Source organism: Uloborus diversus, chromosome 6, assembly GCF_026930045.1.
Source record: "Uloborus diversus isolate 005 chromosome 6, Udiv.v.3.1, whole genome shotgun sequence".
Classification (NCBI taxonomy): Eukaryota; Metazoa; Arthropoda; class Arachnida; order Araneae; family Uloboridae; genus Uloborus; species Uloborus diversus.
Genome location: NC_072736.1, coordinates 168,020,313 through 168,043,418, shown reverse-complemented (window position 1 = coordinate 168,043,418; position 23,106 = coordinate 168,020,313). Strand labels below are relative to the sequence as shown.

The window sequence follows — 23,106 nt, the reverse complement described above, 5'->3', positions numbered from 1 at the left end:
AACCATTATAACGCCTAAGTTTTGTTAATTACTGCCTAATTGGATGAAAATATTGTTTAAATGAATCGCTGTTGTTTAAGCCTTTGTGAACAGAAATAAATAAATACCTTTCCTAAAAAGAATGGCAACAATTTTGGAAACTTGCATTTGTTTTGATTTTCCCGGTTTTCAAGTCAATTTAAATTAGTTATATTAAAATAATGGCAGATGATAATGAACAGGTGATTCATTGACATTTTACTTTATCTTAGATGATTTGCAGTGAAAGTTTTGAAAATGATTTTTTTCTCTTCCATTATTTTGAGTTTGAAATTGTTTAACTTAATTTAGAATTTTTTCCTAGGGAGCTGCGAATGCTGTTGAAGAACCTCTGGACCTAATAAGACTTAGTTTAGATGAAAGAATTTATGTTAAAATGAGAAATGAAAGAGAACTTCGTGGGAGACTGCATGTACGTAATTGTTTGGTTATTTTAGTTTTGTTTCCAACACACGTCTAAGGCATAAATATGGTTTGTTCCTTTTAAAATAACTTAGTTGTTCCGAGAAAACTGTTTTATTTAGCATCAAGTAATATAAACATACTCGAATGTTAATTCAGTTCCATAAATATTTTTGCTGTAAGTATACTTTTGGTCTCCTTATCTTAAGAAAGACATTAATGTATTGGAAAGGGTTCAAAGGCGGGCTACAAGGCTAATAAGTGGACTTTCCCACTTAGATTATGATTCCAGGCTTAGAAGGCTAAAAATGTACAGTCTTGAGCAAAGAAGAGACCGAGGGGACATGATTCAGTTGTTTAAATTTATTAAAACGAAAGATGTTACGGGGCTGAAGTTTAGCACTGAAAACAGGACAAGGGGTCATTGTTTTAAGCTATTTAAATCTCAGGCTAACATGGATATTAGGAAAAATTATTATTTTAGCAGGGTTGTGGAACCTTGGAATAGCTTACCGGAAGAGGTGGTAATGAGCAAAGGAGTAGACAGTTTTAAGAGGGCCATTGATCTTCACTGGGGATTGTAAATTGACTAGGACCAGTCTAGCTGGGCCCAGAGCCTGTTGCTGGTCGTCACATTTGTATTTGTATTAGTCATTACAATTGCCCTCTAAACCTCTTTCAACTCTTCTCACCTATGTATGTAAATTAGAAATTATAACATGTCTTTATTTTTATAGAAGTGAATTCTGGGGATATTTCGATAATTGGGAATCTGTCACGGTCGTCTCATTTTTGGCATAAATAATTTTATTTTGGTAACCCTGCTGATTTATAGTAACCCTATGTGAATAGATGTTTCCGATTTCTTTGTTTTGATTTGCAAAGAAAAATACCTCTCGCGCTGGAGCCAAAACTTGACGCCAATGAAGAAAGATCGCCAGATTCCCAATTATCGAAATATCCCCGAATTCTGGTGTAGAGTGGTTCCAGGTGCATGCACAGGAAGGGAGAAGGGACACCCTGGCCCCGAGCCTAAAGGGGCCCAATATTTTTAAACTGAGGGGTGAAATATAGGGGTAAACAATATGGAGGGGGGATCCGTAAAAGTCATTTGTGCCTGGCCCCAAAATTTCTGTGCTCTAGAGACGTACCGAGTACCCGGTAACTACTCGGTACTCGGCCAATTTGCCGAGTGCTGGGTTATTCGGCCAAATTTTGATCAGATACTCAGCCAATACCGAGTAGTTGTAAAAAATGGAATACAGTAGAATACCTTTATAACGCCGATCTATATAACGCAATTCTCTATAAACAGCACAACTTTTCGGAAGTAAACAATAGGTTTTGAAGTTTAAAAAATCCCTCTGTTTTGCATTGCAAACATAAAAATTGTTAGGCAAATTAAATTTGGAAACAGTTTTTTACCTTCCCATCATAATTCAAAGCTTTTAAATGAAAATTATTATTCATAGTAAAAAGAAAATATCAGATGACTCTTGAAAATGCAGCTGTTACGCAAAACATGAAGCTACCAGAAGTACAAGATAATTCACTTTCATTTGATTGTGAAACATATTTATTTGTGAATAACTAATTCTATAATTAGTGCTTTACTACTCATTGCTGATAAAACCCACTCTGAAGTGCTAATATATAGATATATTCTGAATATTAGTTTCAAAATTTGTGAAACGACCTATATAACGCCAAAACCTGTGTAACGCAAAAGCTCTAGTCCCAAGGTGTGCGTTATAATGGTCTTCTACTGTATTGTTAAGGCAGATTTAAGAATTAATAAAGGAGTGCAACCATATACTGCAATCATTTACAAGTCAAATTTAAATTTTGAGTATAATGAAGTTTGTTATGCTTCAATGGAGTAAATCTTTTTAATGTCCGCAAAGTTAATAAAACTTATTTATTAAAAATGGAGCAGTGTAAAAAATATGAAATTTTATATTATTATGTTTGGCGGACTAGAGCCAGGGCCATGAACAGGAGGGGGGGGAGAAGGGGCACCTGTTGGGCTGAGCCTGTAGGGGGCCCAATATTTTTTTAACTAGGCATGAAATATAGAGGTAAACAATATGGAGGGGGACCCAGAAAAGTCATTTGCGACACGGGCCCCAAAATTTCTGTGCACACCCCCGACTAGAACTAAAATAGATTGATATAATTTGTTTTAATTCCAACTTGATTAATCATACTTATTATTTATTTATTTATTTTTAATTTTGAAAATTACCTTTTTATAAAATTTTTGACACAAAATCTTTTACATAATGCGCAACTAAATTTCAGCTGGAATTTAGTTTTAAAAACTATTATATAGACATGGAGGTCTATACTACTATTCCAATAAGTTCGAAATTCATCACGTAAGTGTCGGCGGTTCTTCTTAAAACATAATTGGAACTCGATAACTCGGTACTCGGCCGAGTGGTGAAAGGCCGAATACTCGGTACTCGGCCAAAGTGCTACTCGGTACGTCTCTACTGTGCACACCCCTGAGTGGTTCCATAGGAAAACCTTAACTGGCCTGACTAATGTAAATGAAAGTAAAAGCTGAGACTATAGATTTATCGGTACAGATGTGATATACCCCCCCCCCCCCCTTGGCGAGGATAGAATTTTTAGCTCATTTCGAAAATCGCCAACGTTGGCGATAAAACTTTTTCCGGTAGCCCTAGTAACCCTGCAGAATATACCTGGGAAGTACAGATGTGAACTAATTCTTTTCGCACGTGTGTCCGTGGAGGTAGGTGCACATATGTTCCGCTCTTAGGGGGATTTTACGACGTGGTGTTGTTTCGTGCAATATACCTTACAGGAATGCTTATTTTGTGTTAGTTTAAATTCAGTAGTTATGTTTTGAAGTAAAAACATTAGAAAATGCCAGTTTCTTCAAACTTGAAGGTTAATTAAAAGTTAACTCCAACGTGGTGTGTATCTGTAACGTGCCATTGTCATATGATGTATTGTTTTAGACTGAGTGTGAATATTTATACCATATAAAAAGGTAAGTTCTTTATTTTAGAATTCAAAAAAAACCTCTCACTTCCAAAATTCTTTGTTTTTACAAATCCTTGAGGGGTTCTTGTAGTATACATAACTGTGACCATACTCCGACTGTAATGTATATTAACAGTCGGAGGGATAACTGGCGAGCCAGAGGTCTCATAGTACTTTCGTAATGAGACCGAGGCAGGGCCGAGGTCTCATTACGAAAGTACTATGAGACCGAGGGCTCGTATCTCGGAGAAATGATGAAAAAAAAATGAATGCATTCATTTCGACTTGTAATTAATACAATAATTTATTTCATTGTATTTTAATATGTTTACAAAAAACCCCGGCCCTGTACATTTTTGAAGCATATATTCGTGATGTTTTTTGTTGTGCTTTTATGTTGTTTTTATACATATTGTGTTCTGAAGTGCTTTGATCATGTTTTTTTATCTGATTTTTTCCTGTTGGCGCTAAAAAAGCATCGCTAAGAACGATGTATGACATATGTCGTCATACATCGTTTTCTTGGCGACGCTTTCTTGGCGCCAACAGGAAAAAGTCGCCAAGGGTGGGGTATATCACATCAGTTCCGATATATCTTTATATTCTACCTTGCAATTGTTATGTATTTCAGTATTTCTTCTACAAACGTTGCTTAGGGCTTCATTTTCTCAATCTCACGAGTCAAGCAGGGTTTGATTACCAAATAGGCTAACTCGGCCTAGGGACCCCTTCATGATTAAAAGTATTATTTTCACCTTTTGATTGCTTGATGTAGTTTTGCCAAGAGCTACAGTTACTGTAGATACTTTCGTATAATTCAAGAAATTTAGTACAAAAAATGAGGTTAAAAGTTAGGCGGTCAACTTATACACATGACACAATTCCCGAAAGTTTTGCCCAAATAGTTCTTGGGGGGGGGGGGGAGATACTTAAAAAACTTGAAAATTTCCCTGAATTTAGCCCAACCCTTTTAAACGGATGCTAAAGCAAGAAATATTCACTTTGCAATATACTTTTACCTGGTCTGACTGTAGAGTAACAGCTAAATAATTAAAGTAAAAGAGGGTCACGAATTTTCCCGATAGTCGGTTGCCCCCAAAGCAGAATACATTGTGATGTTCTGCAACGTAAAATCATTTGACCAAATTTGTTCTGCAAGTACTTCAAGCATTGTTCACTCAGAAACAAGATGTTTTCCATGAATAGGGATCCCAAAATCAGAATTGTTTCATACTGGAGTATGAAAGGAGAGTTTAATTCGTTTAGTACTTGGTCTTACTGCCGAAAAGCAGGGTTGGCCGGATTGGACCCAATGGGTTTTTTTGAAAAAAACCCATTTAAAAAAATCCATTACAGTAAACTCCCGATTATCGGCGGTCGGGTTATCCGCGGCTCGGATTATCCGCGGGTCCTTTCACTGTTTTTTTTTTTTTTTTTTGAAACTTGTGATTGTGTTGTTGTTCACTTTTAGATTTTACACATATTTTTTTTATTCAATGTTAGTAGATGCAATGTAGCAATGTTTTTAGTTATAATTTGAATGAATGTGTGAGTGTTATTAATATTTTTTTATCTATTGCATACACTAAGTATCGTTTTTTACCTATTATTCGTATTATCCGCGGTTTCGCTTATCCGTGGTTATCATGCCACCCTATTCCGCGGATAATCGGGAGTTTACTGTATTTAGCCCACTTTTGGGTTTTTTTTTAAAAATTTTCTGAGAAGTTTTTTAAAAAATTAATTAATTTAAATATTTTTACAATTTAAACTTATTTTTATTTGGTCTTCACCACAGACAATGGACATAAAAAAATGAATTTTGAACTTTAATGGCATTAAAAAAACACTTTAAAGATTTTAAATAAATATATTTAACTTCTTTCTTTAGCTGGTCAATAAATAACTCAAATTATCTTGACTAAGTCCTGTCACGTGTGATTTTCTCAATATTTGTAGAGTGTACAGAGTAAACTACTCTAGCTAAAAGGCTTTCATGTGAATTATATTTTCTGCAAACCAACACCTCACAAATCTCGAATAAACAAGGTATATTTTTTAGAAACTAACAGGCTTACAAATGGTGGGACAGAAAACAGAATAGGATGTACAGTATTTTCATTATCTTACGAAAAAGTTTAATATTTGTTACTCTGTACACAGAAATAGAAAAACAGGCATTATAAAATTCAAAGAAATGTCTTGATTAAGCTGGAATTCAGTAAAAAAAAGGATTTTAAAACTACTTGAGGTTCTACAGTAGTTTTGCATAACAAAATGAAATACAATAAAGTAAAATGCAAAAAAAAAAAAATGTAATTAAAAACGAACTATAGATTTTATTACTAGAGAAGTAACTTTGCCTTAACTGTTGGTAATCATGGAAACTAAAAAATCTGAAACTTCACCATTCTTGGGTTTCGTCGTCTTTTATACTTTTCTTCGGAAAACGCTGAATTTTAACTAGTTTTCCAGCTTTTTTTACCCCTAGACAATTTTTCCCTTTGTCTATATACTTACGCTACAATATGCTATGGTTAATTCCATGAATATGTGGACATAGTTGCTAATTTTTAAATTTCATTAAAACTTTTAGTTTTGGATCATAATGTGTAGGAAATAAAACAAATTTTTTGAAATTAATAAAATTCACTACTATTATTATATCTTAATATTTTTTATGAAGTGTTTTTTAGAGTCAATTCTGTGACCGAAACTACAAGCTTTATTTTCACAACTTTGATTTTTCTTTAAATTAAAAATTTGAAATGGATCCCTTTCAAAAGTTTTATTAGTCAAGAAAAGTGATTCATGAGCACTTGAAAAACATCAAAGTTATTGATAAAAAATGTTTTTGAATTTTTTAAAGGTTTTAGAATAATCATTCTGAGACCTGTAATGTCTGTCACAAAAAACATAATTTTTTTAAGTTTTAACAATTATAGGTTTATATCTTATACTTTTATTTATATTTCCTCTTATTCTGTGTTAAAAGAAACATGTCCATGTAGTTAATTTTAAAAAACCTAAAAGATTCAATTTTATAGAGGGTTTTTAAATTTGTAATGTCTGTCACATATGTAATGTCTGTCACATGTGTAATGTCTGTCACAATAGTTTATTTAAATATACAAGCATCAAATTGTAACAATTTCTAAGTTGATTTTGGCAACAACAGAACAGTTTTAGTAAACAGCTCAATACAACTCATTAGGCCTCATACTGTGAGTGTTTCAAGTTTTATGAGCATTATTTTCTGCTTAGAACTGGAAGATGATCTCGAGTAAAATCAATACAATAGATCAATACAAAGACAGACAGATGATATAATCAGACAGATACAAAAGCGCAAACAATCAAAATATTTGGAAAACCTTAAATCGAATATACCTTATGGCACACTTTTATTTCATGTTGATTTTAGTGAAAACTATGCCCATGTCTATCAAGATGAAATTCAGTCAGCTCATTGGGAAAGCACATCAACCACAATTTACACAACTATGTTATATTATCGAGAAACACCGGAGAGTGCTAATGTAAGTTCTGAACCCTATGTTGTTGTGTCCGACTATCTTAATCATGACAAATATGCTGTCATAACGGTTAATGACGTAATATTGGAACGGTTTTCTCAAAAACTCCCCCAGTTTAAAAGGAAGCATGTTGAATTTATATCTAATGGTACATCACAACATTTTAAACAAAAGTACACCATTTACGCTATGACTCAGAGTAAACTTTCAACAGCGTGGCATTTTTCAGCCACCTCCCATGGTAAAGGTTGCATCGATGGCATTGGTGGAACCATAAACCAACGTGTAAAGAGGCTAGTAGAGCTAGGACGATCGACCCAAGAACTGCTTTTGAATTTGCTGAAGCAGCAAAAAGGGTTTGTCCTGGAATAAATGTATTGTTCAGGTCAGAAAAAAACATTCAACCACTGAAAGCAGATTGGGATAATTTGTGGAGAATAGATGATGAAGAAATCAAGGGAATTCCAAATACCAGGAAAGCACACTGTTTCCGTTCTTGCTGTGAAGGGAAAATATTTTATAGTTCAATATCAGACAGCAAAAAGGGAATAATTTTTAATTTTAAAACTGGAGAATGCGTGGAAAGTTCTTTAATACCATTACCTTCAGGTAGTGAAGAATTTCAATGCGGTCAGTGGGTCAATGCAACATATGACAATGAAAAGTTTAATGGTATAATAATTAAAACAGAGGGAGAACAGTACCAAATAAAGTGTCTCATGCCAGCCAAAATAAAAGGACTATTTAAATTTGAGTCAGAAGACCATGCTGTTTGGTATAATAAAACACAAATAGTAGCGACCACAGTTGCTCCAACTTTGGTCAACTCTCGTGGGTTTTACAAACTTTAATAATGTACTTTAACACTTTTTCGTCTTCCAAATCATTTAAGTATTCAATTTGTAACATTTATTGTCATAAGAAATAAATATTTTTCATTTACTGATAGAAATTCAAATAAAAATTTTGCACGTGTAATGTCTGTCACAAAATCTTGTAATGTCTGTCACACAGTTGAAATATTTTTTAAAAAAACCCTTTTTTGAAATTTTTACTTTTTTCACTTAAATATTGTAGAAAACATTCTTTGTTTACTAACAACTTTTTTTTTAAACCCATAACATAAATCAATTCAGAGCAATTGGTTAACAACAAGGCATCGACTCATTTCCATGTCCATTTTTTGTAATGTCTGTCACAGTGCTTTATTACTTTATAACTCAAATATTTAATTCAACAAAATATTTTTTTTTATTTGTATGTAATAAGGGCATAAAAATGTCTTAGTACACCAAAATTTATTAACATATTTTAATATTTGGTACCTGAAACTAAGAAAAATAGTTGTCTGATGTAATGTCTGTCACATATGGAATTAACCCTATATGTACCCCACATTTTCCCTAAAAAAGGACAAAAAAAAAACCACATTTCTTTTAAAAAACCCAGCTTTAGTTGGGTTTTATTTAAAAAAAACCTGGGTCCATGGGCTTTATAAAAAAAAACCCCGGTTTTTGCCAACCCTGCCGAAAAAAGAGCATGAAATCAAAATTTCAGGCACACATTCTTGACAGGAAATGCAAAACCCTGCCCTATGTCTCCATTCTCTGCACCTAAAAGTGCCACCGCTTTTCCTACGCCAACCAATTAGGATTCTCCAAAAATATTTTGTATGCTTTCGTTAATGCATCAAAAGTGCAAAGATGCAAACATCCGAACCACTCTTTTTTTGGTTAATTTTACATGGCATGAGGGGCAATTAAAATAATGTTAATAAATAGATAAATTACTAAAATAACAAATAAAATGACTTTATTTTGCTACTTTGCTAGAGCATTCTTTTTTCTCTATAATGTTTCACTCATTTTAAAAATTAAAATTTTTTTTACTGTGTTAGGACTTTTTCTCATTTTTCATTATATGTTTCCACTTATTTTTAATTGTCGTGACTAATTTTTAGAATATCATTTTATTATGATTATGACCTTGTTATCCCAAAAACTTGATATCTCGAATTTTTTTTACTGTCCCTCCGACTTCGTGATAACGAGAGTATACTGTATTAGCATTTTGCTGTAATTGTGCAGTAATCTTTTAGCATCTGCTTTTGTTTTACTATATTTCTCATTATTTCTTTAATAACACACAATGCCAAGCACATTGAGCAGAAATACAGATGTATTTTTTTAGAATAAAAATGCTTTTATTTGATTGCATCAATTGGATATTTCTTCTGCTTTAAAATCGGCATTATTTTTTATGTTGTTTCAGATATATTCCAACAACCTTATACTCCTAAAGATATTTGAAACCTAACTTTAGAAACTTGTAATCAATTAATGCATGTTCTTGCAGGCTTATGACCAGCATCTAAATATGGTTCTTGGTGATGTTGAAGAAACTGTAACCACAATAGAAATAGATGAAGAAACATATGAAGAAGTTTATAGGGTAAGAATTTGGTGCATTTTATTAAAGTACCATATTTGAAAAAAAAAGAATTAATTAATAAAAAATATAGCTAAGCTTATTATAGGATTATTTATGCTATTTTTCTCAAGAAGTTTTTTTTCTGAATTTTTAAAGTGACAGGATTGCAGAATTGCCATTAGAACGGAATTGCACAATTCTTGCAAAACTTTCTGAAATCTCCCTCCAAGAAAAAAAAAAAAACATTTTCGTTATACTCCCATACAAATACAACAATACAACTTAACATTTTAATCAAGATAAAAAGTCGTATTTTGGAGTTTTCCTTAGTTATAGCGCTGGCGTAAAATATAGGGGAACGAAAAATCTATTGATTTCGTCAAAAAAAAAAAAAAAAAACAGATTTTTATAATACAGTACAATGAAACTTCTCTAAAGAAACCATTCTCAGCTCCATAAAAAAAGGGGTTGTTGAAGGAAGTTGGTCACTTTTAGAGGTCATTTTCGAACATGCGAGAAACAATAATAGCACCAATTGAAATCATATGCTGACAGTATATTAATTAAGAACATTATTATAGGAATACATTTAAATAGCGAAACTAAAATTTAATTTTCCTTTTCAAATTTTCAATACAAAGTAATTATTCTTATACCTTTTCTTTTTTTCTTTTTTTTTTTTGAAACTAATTCACTTTAAAATATGGTAAGATATTTGCCTGCTCCAGATGCTTGTTTTTTTCTGAAACAACTTTTGTTTCTAGTTTATCTTTTAGCTGCAAAAAAAAAATTAATGCAATCATTACTACAATCTAAGTTTTCAACTAGTTTTTGACATGTCACACCAAAAATCCTACCCTGCCACAACCTACATATTTTAACAATGTTTTTTTTCCTAAGTCATGACCCTCTCTTGCACATCACAATTTTAAAATAGTTAGATACTGTTTTTTTTTTTTTTTTTTTTTTTAAATTTTCAAAAAGTTTTCATGTTATTTCTATAATTATTTCATGCTTTCATAATTATTCCCAATGTTAAACCCAAAGAAAGTTAGAAAATTTACTTGTTAACAAAGTACATTCTAATACATTTTGTAACATTATCACTATGACAAAAGAACATTTTCCTTGTTAAATCTGGAACCTCATAAAAGCAAGTCCTGTATTTCATTCACTCATTAAAAATAGAGATCAATATTACAGTGCTCCCAAATGGTCCGCTTTTCCCGCCAAAGTCCGTTTTTTAGGGTAAAGTCCGCTTTAGACCGCTTTTTAACATTTTGGTCCGTTTAGTCCGCTTTTGTATTGTTTTTACTAAAAAATCAGATTTTAAAAATTTTCATTACATTAAAAAATACTGTGTGCGGACTTACTTTAAGCCCGAACACGCTGCCGCGGCGCCGTTTTTCTATTGAACTTGACTTTCTGGTATTATTTCGCTTCAGATTTACGTCATTACTCCTCTTATGGAAATCTAGCAAATGGAGAAGTTTGGGGGAAGAGTTATGACGTGAAATCAAAGCATTTTGCTACCGATATTTTTCACGGGTTCGTACGCACTTGAAAAAAATCAAGAATGTTTCATCAGTGCAATTTTCTGAACTTGTGTTCGATATGTAGCATCGCGAAAAATTACTTCCTGTGTTTGCGAGTTCAATCTTTTTGCATCTTGTTAATATTTTGATGTTTTTGACAATCAGAAGTTACTTTAACATTCATTAACTTAGATTAGCTTATTTTATGTTTAATTACAGTAGATAATAAACTTTTTTTCGGAACCATGATAACATCAAACTTTCTTGGACTAAATTGCTTGCTGGGTTTTGGGATTTCAATCTCTTTGCATCTTGTAAATATTTTGATATTTTTGGCAATCAGAAGTTATTTTGACACAATCCACCATAGATTAGCTTATTTTTTGTTTAATTTTAATATATAAGAGACTACTTTTTTTCCGAAACCATGGCAACATTGAACTTACTCGCACTTCGCGATCTTTTTGCATCTTGTTAATGTTATGATATTTTTGGCAATCGGAAGTTATTTTGACATAACACCTCCTTAGATTAGCTTATTTTTTGGTTAATTTTAATAGACAATCAATTTTTATATTTTTGGTACCATAGCATCATTGAACTTTCTCGCACTTCGCGGAAAGTGCTTGTCGTGTTTGAGATTTCAATCTTTTTGCATCTTGTTAATAATTTGATATTTTTGTCAGTCAGAAGTTATTTTGACACACTCCACCGTAGATTAGCTTATTTTTGCTTAATTTTAATAGATAAGAGACTACTTTTTTTTCAAAACCATGGCAACATTGAACTTACTCGCACTTAACGGAAAATTGCTTGTCGTGTTTGAGATTTCAATCTTTTTGCATCTTGTCAATATTTTGATATTTTTGGCAATCGGAAGTTATTTTGGCATACGCCACCATAGATTAGCTTATTTTTTGTTTAATTTTAATAGGTAATAAACTACTTTTTTTTTTCGAAACCATGGCAACATTGAACTTACTCGCACTTCGCGATCTTTTTGCATCTTGTTAATGTTATGATATTTTTGGCAATCGGAAGTTATTTTGACGTACGCCATCATAGAATAGCTTATTTTTTGTTTAATTTTAATAGATAATAAACTTTCTTATTTTTGGAACCATAGCAGCATTGCACTTACTCGAACTTCGCGAGGAATTGCTTCTTGTCTTTGAGATTTCAATCTTTTTGCATCTTGTACATATTTTGATATTTTGCGCAATCGAATGTTATTTTCACATCTGCTATCCTAGACTAGCATATTTTATGTTCAATTTTAGTCATGTTTAGTTTTAGAGAATATATATATATATATATATATATATATATATATATATATATATATATATATATATATATATATATATATATATATATATATATTTTTTTTTTTTTTTTGAAATTATGCCAACAGTGAACATACTTTGCGAAAACTTGATTCTCTTGCGCAAGATTTCAATCCTTTTGCATGTTGTAATTATTTTAATATTTTTTAAAATTGGAAGCTGTTTTGACATGTGCTACCTCAAATTTTTTTATTTAATTTTATTTTTAAAAACTAAAAATCTTTGTATTCCTATTTTTTTAAGTATTCATAATGACTATTTTCAATTTGAAAATATAGCTCTATGAACCTAAACTTACACATTTTTACATTAAGTTATCCAGTAAAAGCAGGCTCAAATTTACATTCAGTGTATTTATCGCTTAAGCAGCATTTGTATATTTTTAGGTATGGTGACTTTAATAAAAAAATTTTCTTTCTCACTAATTTTTATATGTACTTGAAGACAGTTACAATATTTTTTTGGTGCCCGAACAACTAATACATACATATGAAGAAATGATTTGGATACTTAGCATACTAATAAATGATTTGCAAACCTCTAATATTTTTGAACTTAGTCAGTTAGTAGCATAGCCAGAAATTACCTCCTGCTTTGGTGTTTGGTCATAAACTCTCATATGTATATAAACTTACCATATTTTGGCTGGAAATATGTGTAAAAACCAAGGGCTGTGGAGGGGGAGGGGGACCTCCTGGCCTCCAAACTATATCTTCTTGTTTTGCGTTACCTTATATCAAAATGAATTCTCTTTAAACTGGTTATGTGAAAAATTTTGTAAACTACTATGTACTAAGGTGTTTACAGTAATAACTGTAACTAAAAGGTCTTTATTAGGTATGCACTGATTGATCGGTCACTTGGGTGATTATTTTTAACTAGCCAGTTTTTACCTAAGTAGTAGAAAATTTATTTTACAATTAAAGTTACTCTGGAAGATGGTTAGTCACATGCTTGCTTGTCACTCCTCCCCCCCCCCCATCCAAATGTTTGTGTGAATAATATAATTCAATGGATAAGAAGTTCAGATGTACAGAAGGTGATAAGGATTTATCATTAAAGATCATTATTTTGGTTAATTAACGAATTATCTTCATGTATTTATTGCCAGGCAGCTAATTTGCCTTTTGGTGCTACCCTGGGTTTAACTATGAATGGTCCTCCCAAGGTCCTCTTTTTAATCCTAACTGGTCCTCTTTGGTCCCCTTTTTGATTCAAAGTGGTCCTCTTTTACCCTTTTCTATGGCTAAAATGTGTTGGGAGCCCTGATATTATAATCATCTGAAATATGTTTCTGATATTGAAAAGCAGTGTTTCAGACCGTTGCTACTTCAAAAATTTTGTGGAACTTTGAGCATATTGTTCACCATCAATAATATTTGCAGTTATAAAAAAAAAAAAACATTTGAGAAAATCAAAGTTTTACACATTACTACTTTCAACTGAAATACTCTCAAATACTATAGTTGAGATGTTGAGACTAACCTAACCTAACCTGGCAGCCTTGTAAAGGTCACGCAGATCCTAATCATAGCATTACGAGGCTACCAGGTCAAGTTTGCCCTAAACTATACAGTATGCAATAGTATTGACGATATTATGTTTATTGATTGGGTTTTGTTGTCTAAATGAAAAACATACAATTAAAAATAATGGCAAAAACAATACCGTATTTTCCTGCGTATAATCCTCGGATTATCTGCTAAAAAAGGCAAAGTTTATGAGGTGCGGATTATCTGTGTTTTTTTTCCCCCTTAACACCAACGTATTGAACCTCAATATTTTTACAGTCGGATTCACCGATCCATACCGTACGCCGACTGAATGTTGTTTATTTTACGAAGCATGCATGTTCTTCTTCGCTGCCTGCCTGTATGTTGGTTGTTTTACATTGCTTGAATGTTCCTCTTGGCGATTCAGGTCATGTAAAGTAAGAAAGATTGCAGTGAAATAGGTAGCCATTTGCACAAGATTAGACCTTTTGCTCATTTGTCTTGACTCTTTGTTTTTCAAGAAATTAGCGTACTATAATCAAAATTTCAAGAAGAAATCATCATATTTTAGATTATATCTCAGATTAATTTTGATTATTTCTTCAAAGTAATTACTTTTTCACGTTTTTAGTTTAGTTGCTCAAATCGTATGTTAAATTCAAACTTTATCTTTTTACATAGTATTATCCCCAGATTATACGCCGCCACGGATTATACGAAGCTCTTTTTTCTTCAGGCCGATTTTAGGACCTGCGGATTATAGGTCGCCCGCGGATAATACTCAGGAAAATACGGTAGGCTTTATATTGTACAGTAAAATTTTGAAAATGTTTCTTCTAAATTATGAAATTTTAATGATGTAATTTTTGATTACACAGTGACCTCAGCTTACGTGAATCATGTTTGTTTCATTAAAGCAAAAGTGTGTATTTATTTTTTTAACGAGGAATTCAGCATATGTTTTAAAGAACTTTATTTAATTTTTAGTCAAAGAAGATGTATCAAAACTATTTAAAAAAGCAATTACAAAGTTCAAATTTTAACTTATGTGCTTAAAAAACTGTATATGCCAGTTGATTGCTAAAAATAGGTGGTAATTAATTTAGACACACTTTTTTTGATTGTCATAAAGCTGTCTATAGTTCTCAGAATTTGCACTTTGTTGCTCCAATGTTAATGCTACTAGTTACAAAGCCTAGAGTGCAGAAGTCCTGCCATCCCAATATGTCTCTGTCTCACTGGTTCGAGAAAACTCATTAAAAGAGTGCTACTTTCTGCTTCTTTCTTTTCACTATTTACAAAAAAAAAAACACTTTGAAGGTGTTGACCTAACAATTCGTGTCTAACTTCTGTAACGAAGGTAAACTCGTAAGGTTTAGCAGATGCCTTTCTATTACACATTTCTGTAGCTATCTAGTGAATGAAATGTCAGAACTCAAATTGAAAAGCTAAATCATTTTATTTATAAAACTAATAATTAACAACTGTAAAACATAAAAACTTCTGTAACAGGGCCGATCCTAGGGTGTCGGCCGCCCGTGTGCAAAGACCTAATGTGCCGCCCCTCAAGAGTAATTTGCATATTTTGACTAATCTTTAACGTCCATATAAATTTTTCGTCAAATTTCTATACCAAGTTCTAATTAAAAAAAAAAAAAAAGAAAGCAGAAGAATGATGAACTTATAAGAAGGAAGAAAAGTTTTATAGTAAGAAACTCCTTAGGTACAATTTATATCTTTTAAGAAAGTTATAGATGCCAAAATTTTCTAGTCGTAAAAACGCATTTTATAGTCTGTCTTCGGTGACATCAGTGGAAGGATGGAGAAGGGGGGATTGCTCCGAGAAAATTATCGAAATGGCGTATGAAAAATAATTTTAGTTCATCTTTCCTTGTGTTCGGTTGCAAGGACAAAAGAGATGGCAAGGTGCATGGAGAAATTTTTGAAATTGACGTCAAATATCGCAATTTTAGGAACTTTTTCGAGACTTCAGAGGAAAGTAATGTTGGAGCTCTTTCCTAAATTTCTTTTAAAATTGAAATCAACTCGAAGTTATTTTTGGTGAGCGTAGCTTAGGAAGGTTTGCGCTCTTCCCGAAAATTTTTCGAAACTAAAGTTTGAAACACGCCATTTTGGTTTACCTTTGTTGATGTTGCTAGAGGGAGGGAGATTCAATCGTCTCCCATCGAAAGTTTTCAAAATTGAAGTTTAAAACGCAAATTTAGGCTGTCTTTGCTTACGGTAGGGGATCTGGCGGCCTTGCTCCGGGTGTTTCTCGGCACTATTGTTTCAAAAACCCATTGTTGGCTATATTTGAAAACGATAGGGGTAACGTGAAAATGTTCTGAACCGAAATATTTTTCGGAACTGAAATCCATCATGGGCTATTTTTGGGAAGGAAGGGTTTTAGAGCTCCCAAGCGGATATTTCTAAAAGTGCAATTATATATTATCTTTGGTGACGTTAACAAAACTGGGAAGCTTCGGTGGATCTTTCGGATATTTTTCGATATTAATATCTAAAAAATACAACTACAGTGAAACCTGTGTAAGTTGACCACTCGCGGTGCAGTACTTTGGCGGTCAACTTAGACAGGTGATCAACTTATAAAGGGCGGTAATAATTTATTTTATTTTACTTTTTGTTTTGGTCATTTCTTGCACCATGTATTCATTTTTTGAGGAATTCACCCTTACTCTTTCTGTTCAACTCACTTTTATTGTTTAACATTATTGAAAGTGAAACAATAATTAAAAATACTATTGAAATAATTTTGTTAGTTTTTCCTTGTTCATAACTATATTAGACACTTTAGTTTTATAAATTCCATATATGCCAGCTAATATTCTCTGGCTTTTTCCATTTTCAGTTAATTTTAATATTTCATACTTTTTATTAATCTCAAGTTCAGCTAACTTTCTTTTTGAAGCCTTTTTATGTAAAACTTATAGCACAAAGAGCAACAAGCTCGAATCTCCCAGTTCATAAAGGCAAAATCAAAATATCCTATCTCTTATCCCTTGCACCAGAAACATGTAACTTTACTCATTAGCAAGCCCAGATCTGCGTACCCGCAGTGCGATAGGCCCGCGTCCTTAAAGGGGCTAACGGCCCTAGAAATTGAAGAAAAAATAGAAAAAAAAACTAGCACTAAGACTTATTTACTTTACTAATAGACACTGCTGGTCACGAGGGAGAGGGCCTACATATTTTGTTGCAGGGGAATCAAAATGTACAAGATCTCTTTTTAGCACAATTCCTGCGTTGTCAAACTTTTCTACTGACACCTATTTTCATTGAACAGAGTACAAAAAGCAATCTCAAATAGAACAACAAATGAAAAACAAGTTTGGAGAATAAAGAGCAGCATTAAGCTTTATGCTGCTGTTTAGTTAGTAAAATGCTGTTCTGTCATCAAAGCATTAAAAGCATTCTTAGAAAGCTATGGAAAAAAATAATAATAATAAATAAATAAATAATAAAATAAAATAATTTGCTGAAGAAAGTAAAAAAAAAAATAAACCAAGTGGTCAACTTACAAAGGGTTTTTTACAGTACTCCAAACCAAATTTGGCGAACATTAGTGGTCAAGATAGACAGGTGGTCAAGATAGAGAGGTGGTCAAGTTACAGAGGTTTTCCTGCATTATATGAGATAGGACTAATTCCGTTCCTGACAAAAGCGGTCAACATAGACAGGTGGTCAACTTACAAGGGTGGTCAACTTTACAGGTTTTACTGTATTTACTTTTGTCCACCTCACCTCGACCATTGATGGGTATGCACTAGCGCCGTAAAAAGTAACATAAGCCAGGCAGTTCGAATCCGGAATTTCTTTGAAATGAAGTCCCAAAATCATATTTTAGGCATTGTTTGAGAACGCTGAAACTAAGAGCGGGCGCGGGTTCAGTGTGCCCTCACGAATTGTTTTTTGAAACTGAAGTCGATTTCAGGCTAGTTTAGGCAGGAAGGGTTCTGTGGCTCCACGGAACCGTCTAAAAACGAAATTTCGAGGTGTATAGTGATAGGGTTGGAGAAAAGGGGGTCCGGGCTCCTTCTCCGAAAGTTCTTGAAACTGATGTTTGAAAAACGCAATTTTATTTTTTTTTTCAGTACGTTAAGTGAGAGGGGGTGGGATTAGAGGCCTCTCTAAAGACGCTAATTGAGACTGTCTTTGGTAGTAATGTTTGGGAATGGATTTCGGTGCCCTCCATCGCAAAAATTTCGAAAAAGAAATCCGAAAAATGTCATTAAGCAATTTTTGATGACATTAGAAAAAGCTGTCCTCTGAAAACACATTTTGGATTTTAGAACCAACATTTTTAGGCTGTGTTTGATTAATTTAAGGTGGAAGGAGTGAATCAGAGACTTAATTGGGTCCTTAAGATCGGTGGTTCAACCAGCGAAAGTTTCCGAAATTTAAGTCCTAGAAACGCAATTTTAAGCCTTCTTTAGTCTCGTCAAGGAGGTCATGGCACCCTTTTGGAGCCACATTTAAATTTGCTTCCCGGTGCAAGAGCCCTGTCCTCCTACCTGATCAGAAACCGGGCAGTTCATTCGGGATCTTAATTAGAAAAAATTACCGTAAAGGGGGAAAATTACAAAATTTTTCAAATATGTTTGACTCCCAGGGGAGTCGCAATTTTCCACTTTCTCTCCACGCATCCACGATTATTGAACACTGAATTTGTTGTTTGAAATGCTTGCGAGAGTATCTAATCAGTATAGCTTCTTTTTTTATATATAAATAAAATATGTCTTCATTGTTTAGGTCTATAAACGTTGGGGGGGGGGAGGTAAACATTAGTGGCCGCCCTCAGTGCTCCTTTTAGAAGGCATCCTTTCATGCTTCAGGAGGGGGGCCATTTCCCTCACTTCTCCTCCCCTGTATCCATGCCTGATTAACGGTTCTGTCACAAATTTTGCAACCAAATGAAGCATGTGTGTAAAGAGCAGATATTAATGGACAATGAACCAACAAAATGTTCCCTAACATTCTATTTTTTTTAAACTATGCTATGCTGTCGGGAAATTGATACTTACGTACTTTGATAATTGAACGTTTAAAATTCAGCATATTTATTCGATTTATTATAAGTTATCTTGTGACAAATTCTTGATGAATTTTGCTTGATTATAAGAACTATATGATGCGGCCCGCGGCCGCCCCTTGCTTTGGCCGCCCTTGTGCGGTGCACAACCTGCACACCTGCTAGGATCGGCCCTGTTCTGTAAATGGTATAAACAAATATGAGGGATTTCAACACCACTCAAATCAATCTTCATGTTCCAAAAGAACATCTTTCCAAAAAAATATTTAACACCCTAACGATAATTATTCTAAAATGTTTCAAAAAATTTTAGTCCCCAAATCTCATAGAGAAATCCTAACAGCCATTTCCTAAGTTCAGGACGCCGCTTCAAAAGCGAACGATCTTATAAAAAAAAGACGACTATCCTCATTCGAAAAATGAGAAACGTGAGCAGAAGTGATTTCCTTCTCATTCCTTCCGCTTATATCCTATCCTTCACGTCACTCCACGGCACGTCACTCCGTATATGTTTACGTAAGAGCCATCTGGATCCTTCCAGAACATTCGATCTGCTCCAAACCATCGGGAGATTACAAATACAAATACAAATGTGACGACCAGCAACAGGCTCTGGGCCCAGCTAGGCTAGTCCTAGTCAGTTAATTAGTCCCCAATGAAGATCAATGGCCCTCTTAAAGCTATCCACTCCCTTGCTCCTTACCGCCTCTTCCGGTAAGCTATTCCGAGTGCCCACGACCCTGCTAAAGTAGTAGTTTTTCCTGATTTCCAAGTTAGCCTGAGATTGAAATAGCTTAAAACAATGACCCCTCGTCCTGCTTTCCCCGCATAAATTTAATCCATTTACATCTTTCATTTTGATAAATTTAAATAACTGAATCATGTCCCCTCTGACTCTCCTTTGCTCCAGGCCATACATGTTAAGCCTATTAAGTCTGGTATCATAATCTAAATCTGAGAGTCCCCTTACTAATTTAGTTACCCTTCTTTGAACCCTTTCCAATACGAAAATATCTCTCTTCAGATAAGGCGACCAAAACTGAACAGCATACTCCAAATGAGGTCTTACTAAACTCCTATATAAAGGCAGAAGAACTTTCTTAGATTTGTTTGAAATAGATCTATTGATGAACCCAAGCATTTTATGGGGTAATTACGTCACACATCTGCTCGTGCTCTGACGTCACATCCTTCTTCCTGATGAACACTTCGTTCCCAGTCGATCCGTTGTTTACACATTGCTTTCCGATGCGCGATTTGAAACAAGCGTCCTTTAAAGGGACAAGATTAACTGCTTATTCATTAATAAAGAAAAACAAGTGAGTAAATCAGGGTTGGCCGGATTGGACCCAATGGGTTTTTTTGAAAAAACCCATTTAAAAAAACCCATTATTTAGCCTACTTTTGGGTTTTTTTAAATTTTCTGAGAACTTTTTTTTTAAAAATAATTAATTTAAATACTTTTACAATTTAAACTTCTTTTTTATTTCTTCTTCACAATAGGCAATGGACATAAAAAATGAATTTTGAACTTTAATAGTATTTCTTAACTCTTAAGGGCATTAAAAAATGCTTCAAAGATTTTAAATAAATATATTTAACTTTTTTCCTTCAACTGGTCAATAAGGAACTCAAATTATCTTGACTAAGTCCTGTCACGTCAGATTTTCTCAATATTTGCAGATTGTACACAGGATACTACTTTAGCTAAAAGGCTCTCATGTGAATTATTTTCTGCAAACCAACACGTCACAAAACTCGAATAAACAAGGTATATTTTTTAGAAATTAACAGGTTTTACAAATGATCGGACAGAAAACAGAATAGGATGTACAGTAGTTTCATTATCTAACGAAAAAGTTTACTATTTCTTACTCTGTACACAGAAATAGAAAAACAGGCAACATAAAATTCAAAGAAATGTCTCGATTAAGCTGGAATTCAGTAAAAAGGGATTTAAACTAATTGAGGTTCTACAGTAGTTTTGCATAACAAAATGAAATACAATAAAGTAAAATACAAAAAAAAAATGTTGAAATTAAAAACGAACAAATAAACAATAGATTTTATCACTCGAGAAGTAACTTTGCCTTAACTGTTGGTAATCATGGAAACTAAAAAAATCTGAAACTTCACCATTCTTGAATTTTGTCGTCTTTTATACCATTCTTCAGAAAACGCTGAATTTTCCAGCTTTTTTTATCAAGACAATTTTTGTGCTTTGTCCATATACTTATGCTACAATATGAGTACCCCACCTTTCCCTAAAAAAACACAAAAAAAACCCACATTTCTTTTTAAAAAACCCAGCTTTAGTTGGGTTTTTTTGGGTTTTATTTAAAAAAACCCAAAAAACCCTGGGTCCATGGGCTTTTTTAAAAAAGCCCGGGTTTTTGCCAACCCTGGAGTAAATACTTTAACATTTAGTTTACACTTAGCTTTTAAAAATGAATTGGTGAGAATATCTCTCAAATAGACATATTGTGGCTATCAGAAGGCAAAGAAAAAAAGATTGCGCTGATTCACCGCATATTTGGGAAATGGCGAGTCACATACGCTCAATTCATTTAAGCACCGTGTTTGATTCAAATATCCGCCAATTTTTTTAATGTTAAAGCTGGGTTTTGTTCCGTCTTTTAGGATTTGATTCATTAAAGAAGTTGGTTTAATTACCTGGTGTTTATTGTATCATTTAAGCACTACTATGCACCAGTTATGTAAATTGCTTTTATGCAAGTTTTATGGAAAGAAGGAGCATTTTATTCAGATTTTTAAATTAACAATTATTAGGGCTTTTGTTGTTTTTTTCACATTTTTGAGATGTGCAGCTATTGTTGCCAGTGAGTGATTTATGAGGATTAGAAAAACTTCTTTAATTTACAATGCAATGAAGCGTTTAATTTTTACTCAGTCAAAAAACTACATTATTTGAGGAAATGAATCATTAACTCTTAAAAAATAATTAATGCCATGAAAATAGCTTCAAATATGTTTTAAATATCATGAATATTTATAAATGTAACATAATTAACGTCCAACATCTTAGTAGTGTGTTTAAACTTTTTTTTCTCCTCCAATCTGACTTTTTTAATGTACTTTTTTAAATGTCAAAAAAATCAAGAACTCTAGTTTCAATATATTATGCACGTTGAATGATTTTCACTTGCAATACAATTGAGTATTTTTCATTCCTTTCAGACAACAAAAAGAACAGTTCCCATGCTGTTTGTTAGAGGTGATGGTGTCATACTTGTATCGCCACCAGTAAGAGGAGGAATGTAGTAAACATCTATTTCATATATTTTTTGTATATTCATAATTAAAACATGATCATCACTTTTGTCTTTTTATTTATTTATGATAATGCATTTTTGAAGTCTTTTAAATGATATTTAAATGCAAAATAATAAGGAAAATTTTTTGAATATAGTTTTGCAGGTTTAAAGGAAATTCACATAATGAGTACTAGAGACGTACCGAGTACTCGGTAACTACTCGCGCGGTACTCGGCCAAATTCTGATCAGATACTCGGCCAATACCGAGTAGTTGCAAAAAATTGAATATTGTCCAAGACAGATACTAAAATTTATAAAAAAAAAGAGCAACGTTATATTCTGCAATCATTTACAATTAAAATTTATAAGTCAAATTTAAATTTTGAGAATAATGAAGTTTGTAATGCTTCAATGGAATAAATCTTTATTTTAATCTCCCCAAAGTTAATAAAACTTATTTATTAAAAATTACGCAAAAAAGGTAAGTGTAGAAAATATGGAATTTTTATATTAAAAATGGATTTTTGTTACAAACAAAAATTAGTTGTAAAAAATATAAAAAAAAGTAAAACAACATTAAAAGCACAGTGCAGGAACTCTGCAGACACGTGTTTTGGCGTTACAAGGAATTCCTTTTTCAATGCACAAAATAGAAGCTCGTAGATTTAAAGGCATCCGACAAAAGTCAGATTTTTTTGTCGAATGTCTTTACATTTAGCTCACATGTTATGCACTGAAAAAGACGTTCCTTGTAAGGGGGGGGGGGGGCAGAAACACGTGTCTGCAGTGTTTCTGCACATTTGTTTTATCTGCTTTTGAAAATTATTTATGTTTGGCGGACTAGAACTATAATTGATTGATTAATTTGTTTTAGTTCCAACTTGATTAATCATTTCTTTTATTTATTTATTTTTAATTTTAAAAATAATTTTTTTTGTAAAATTTTTGACACAAACAAAATTGTTTATATAATGCGTAATTGAATTT

At 32.9% G+C, this 23,106-nt stretch overlaps 1 protein-coding gene across 1 annotated transcript; it reads left to right on the top strand.

Annotated features, from left to right (window-relative positions):
• The first annotated feature begins 17 nt into the window (after positions 1-17).
• LOC129225107 (U6 snRNA-associated Sm-like protein LSm3) lies at positions 18-22,176 on the top strand. Its single transcript, XM_054859666.1, has 4 exons — positions 18-221; positions 344-451; positions 9,345-9,440; positions 22,042-22,176. Exons 1-4 carry the CDS (start codon positions 201-203, stop codon positions 22,123-22,125), a joined length of 309 nt encoding a protein of 102 aa, XP_054715641.1. The 5' UTR covers positions 18-200; the 3' UTR covers positions 22,126-22,176.
• Positions 22,177-23,106: the final 930 nt, after the last annotated feature.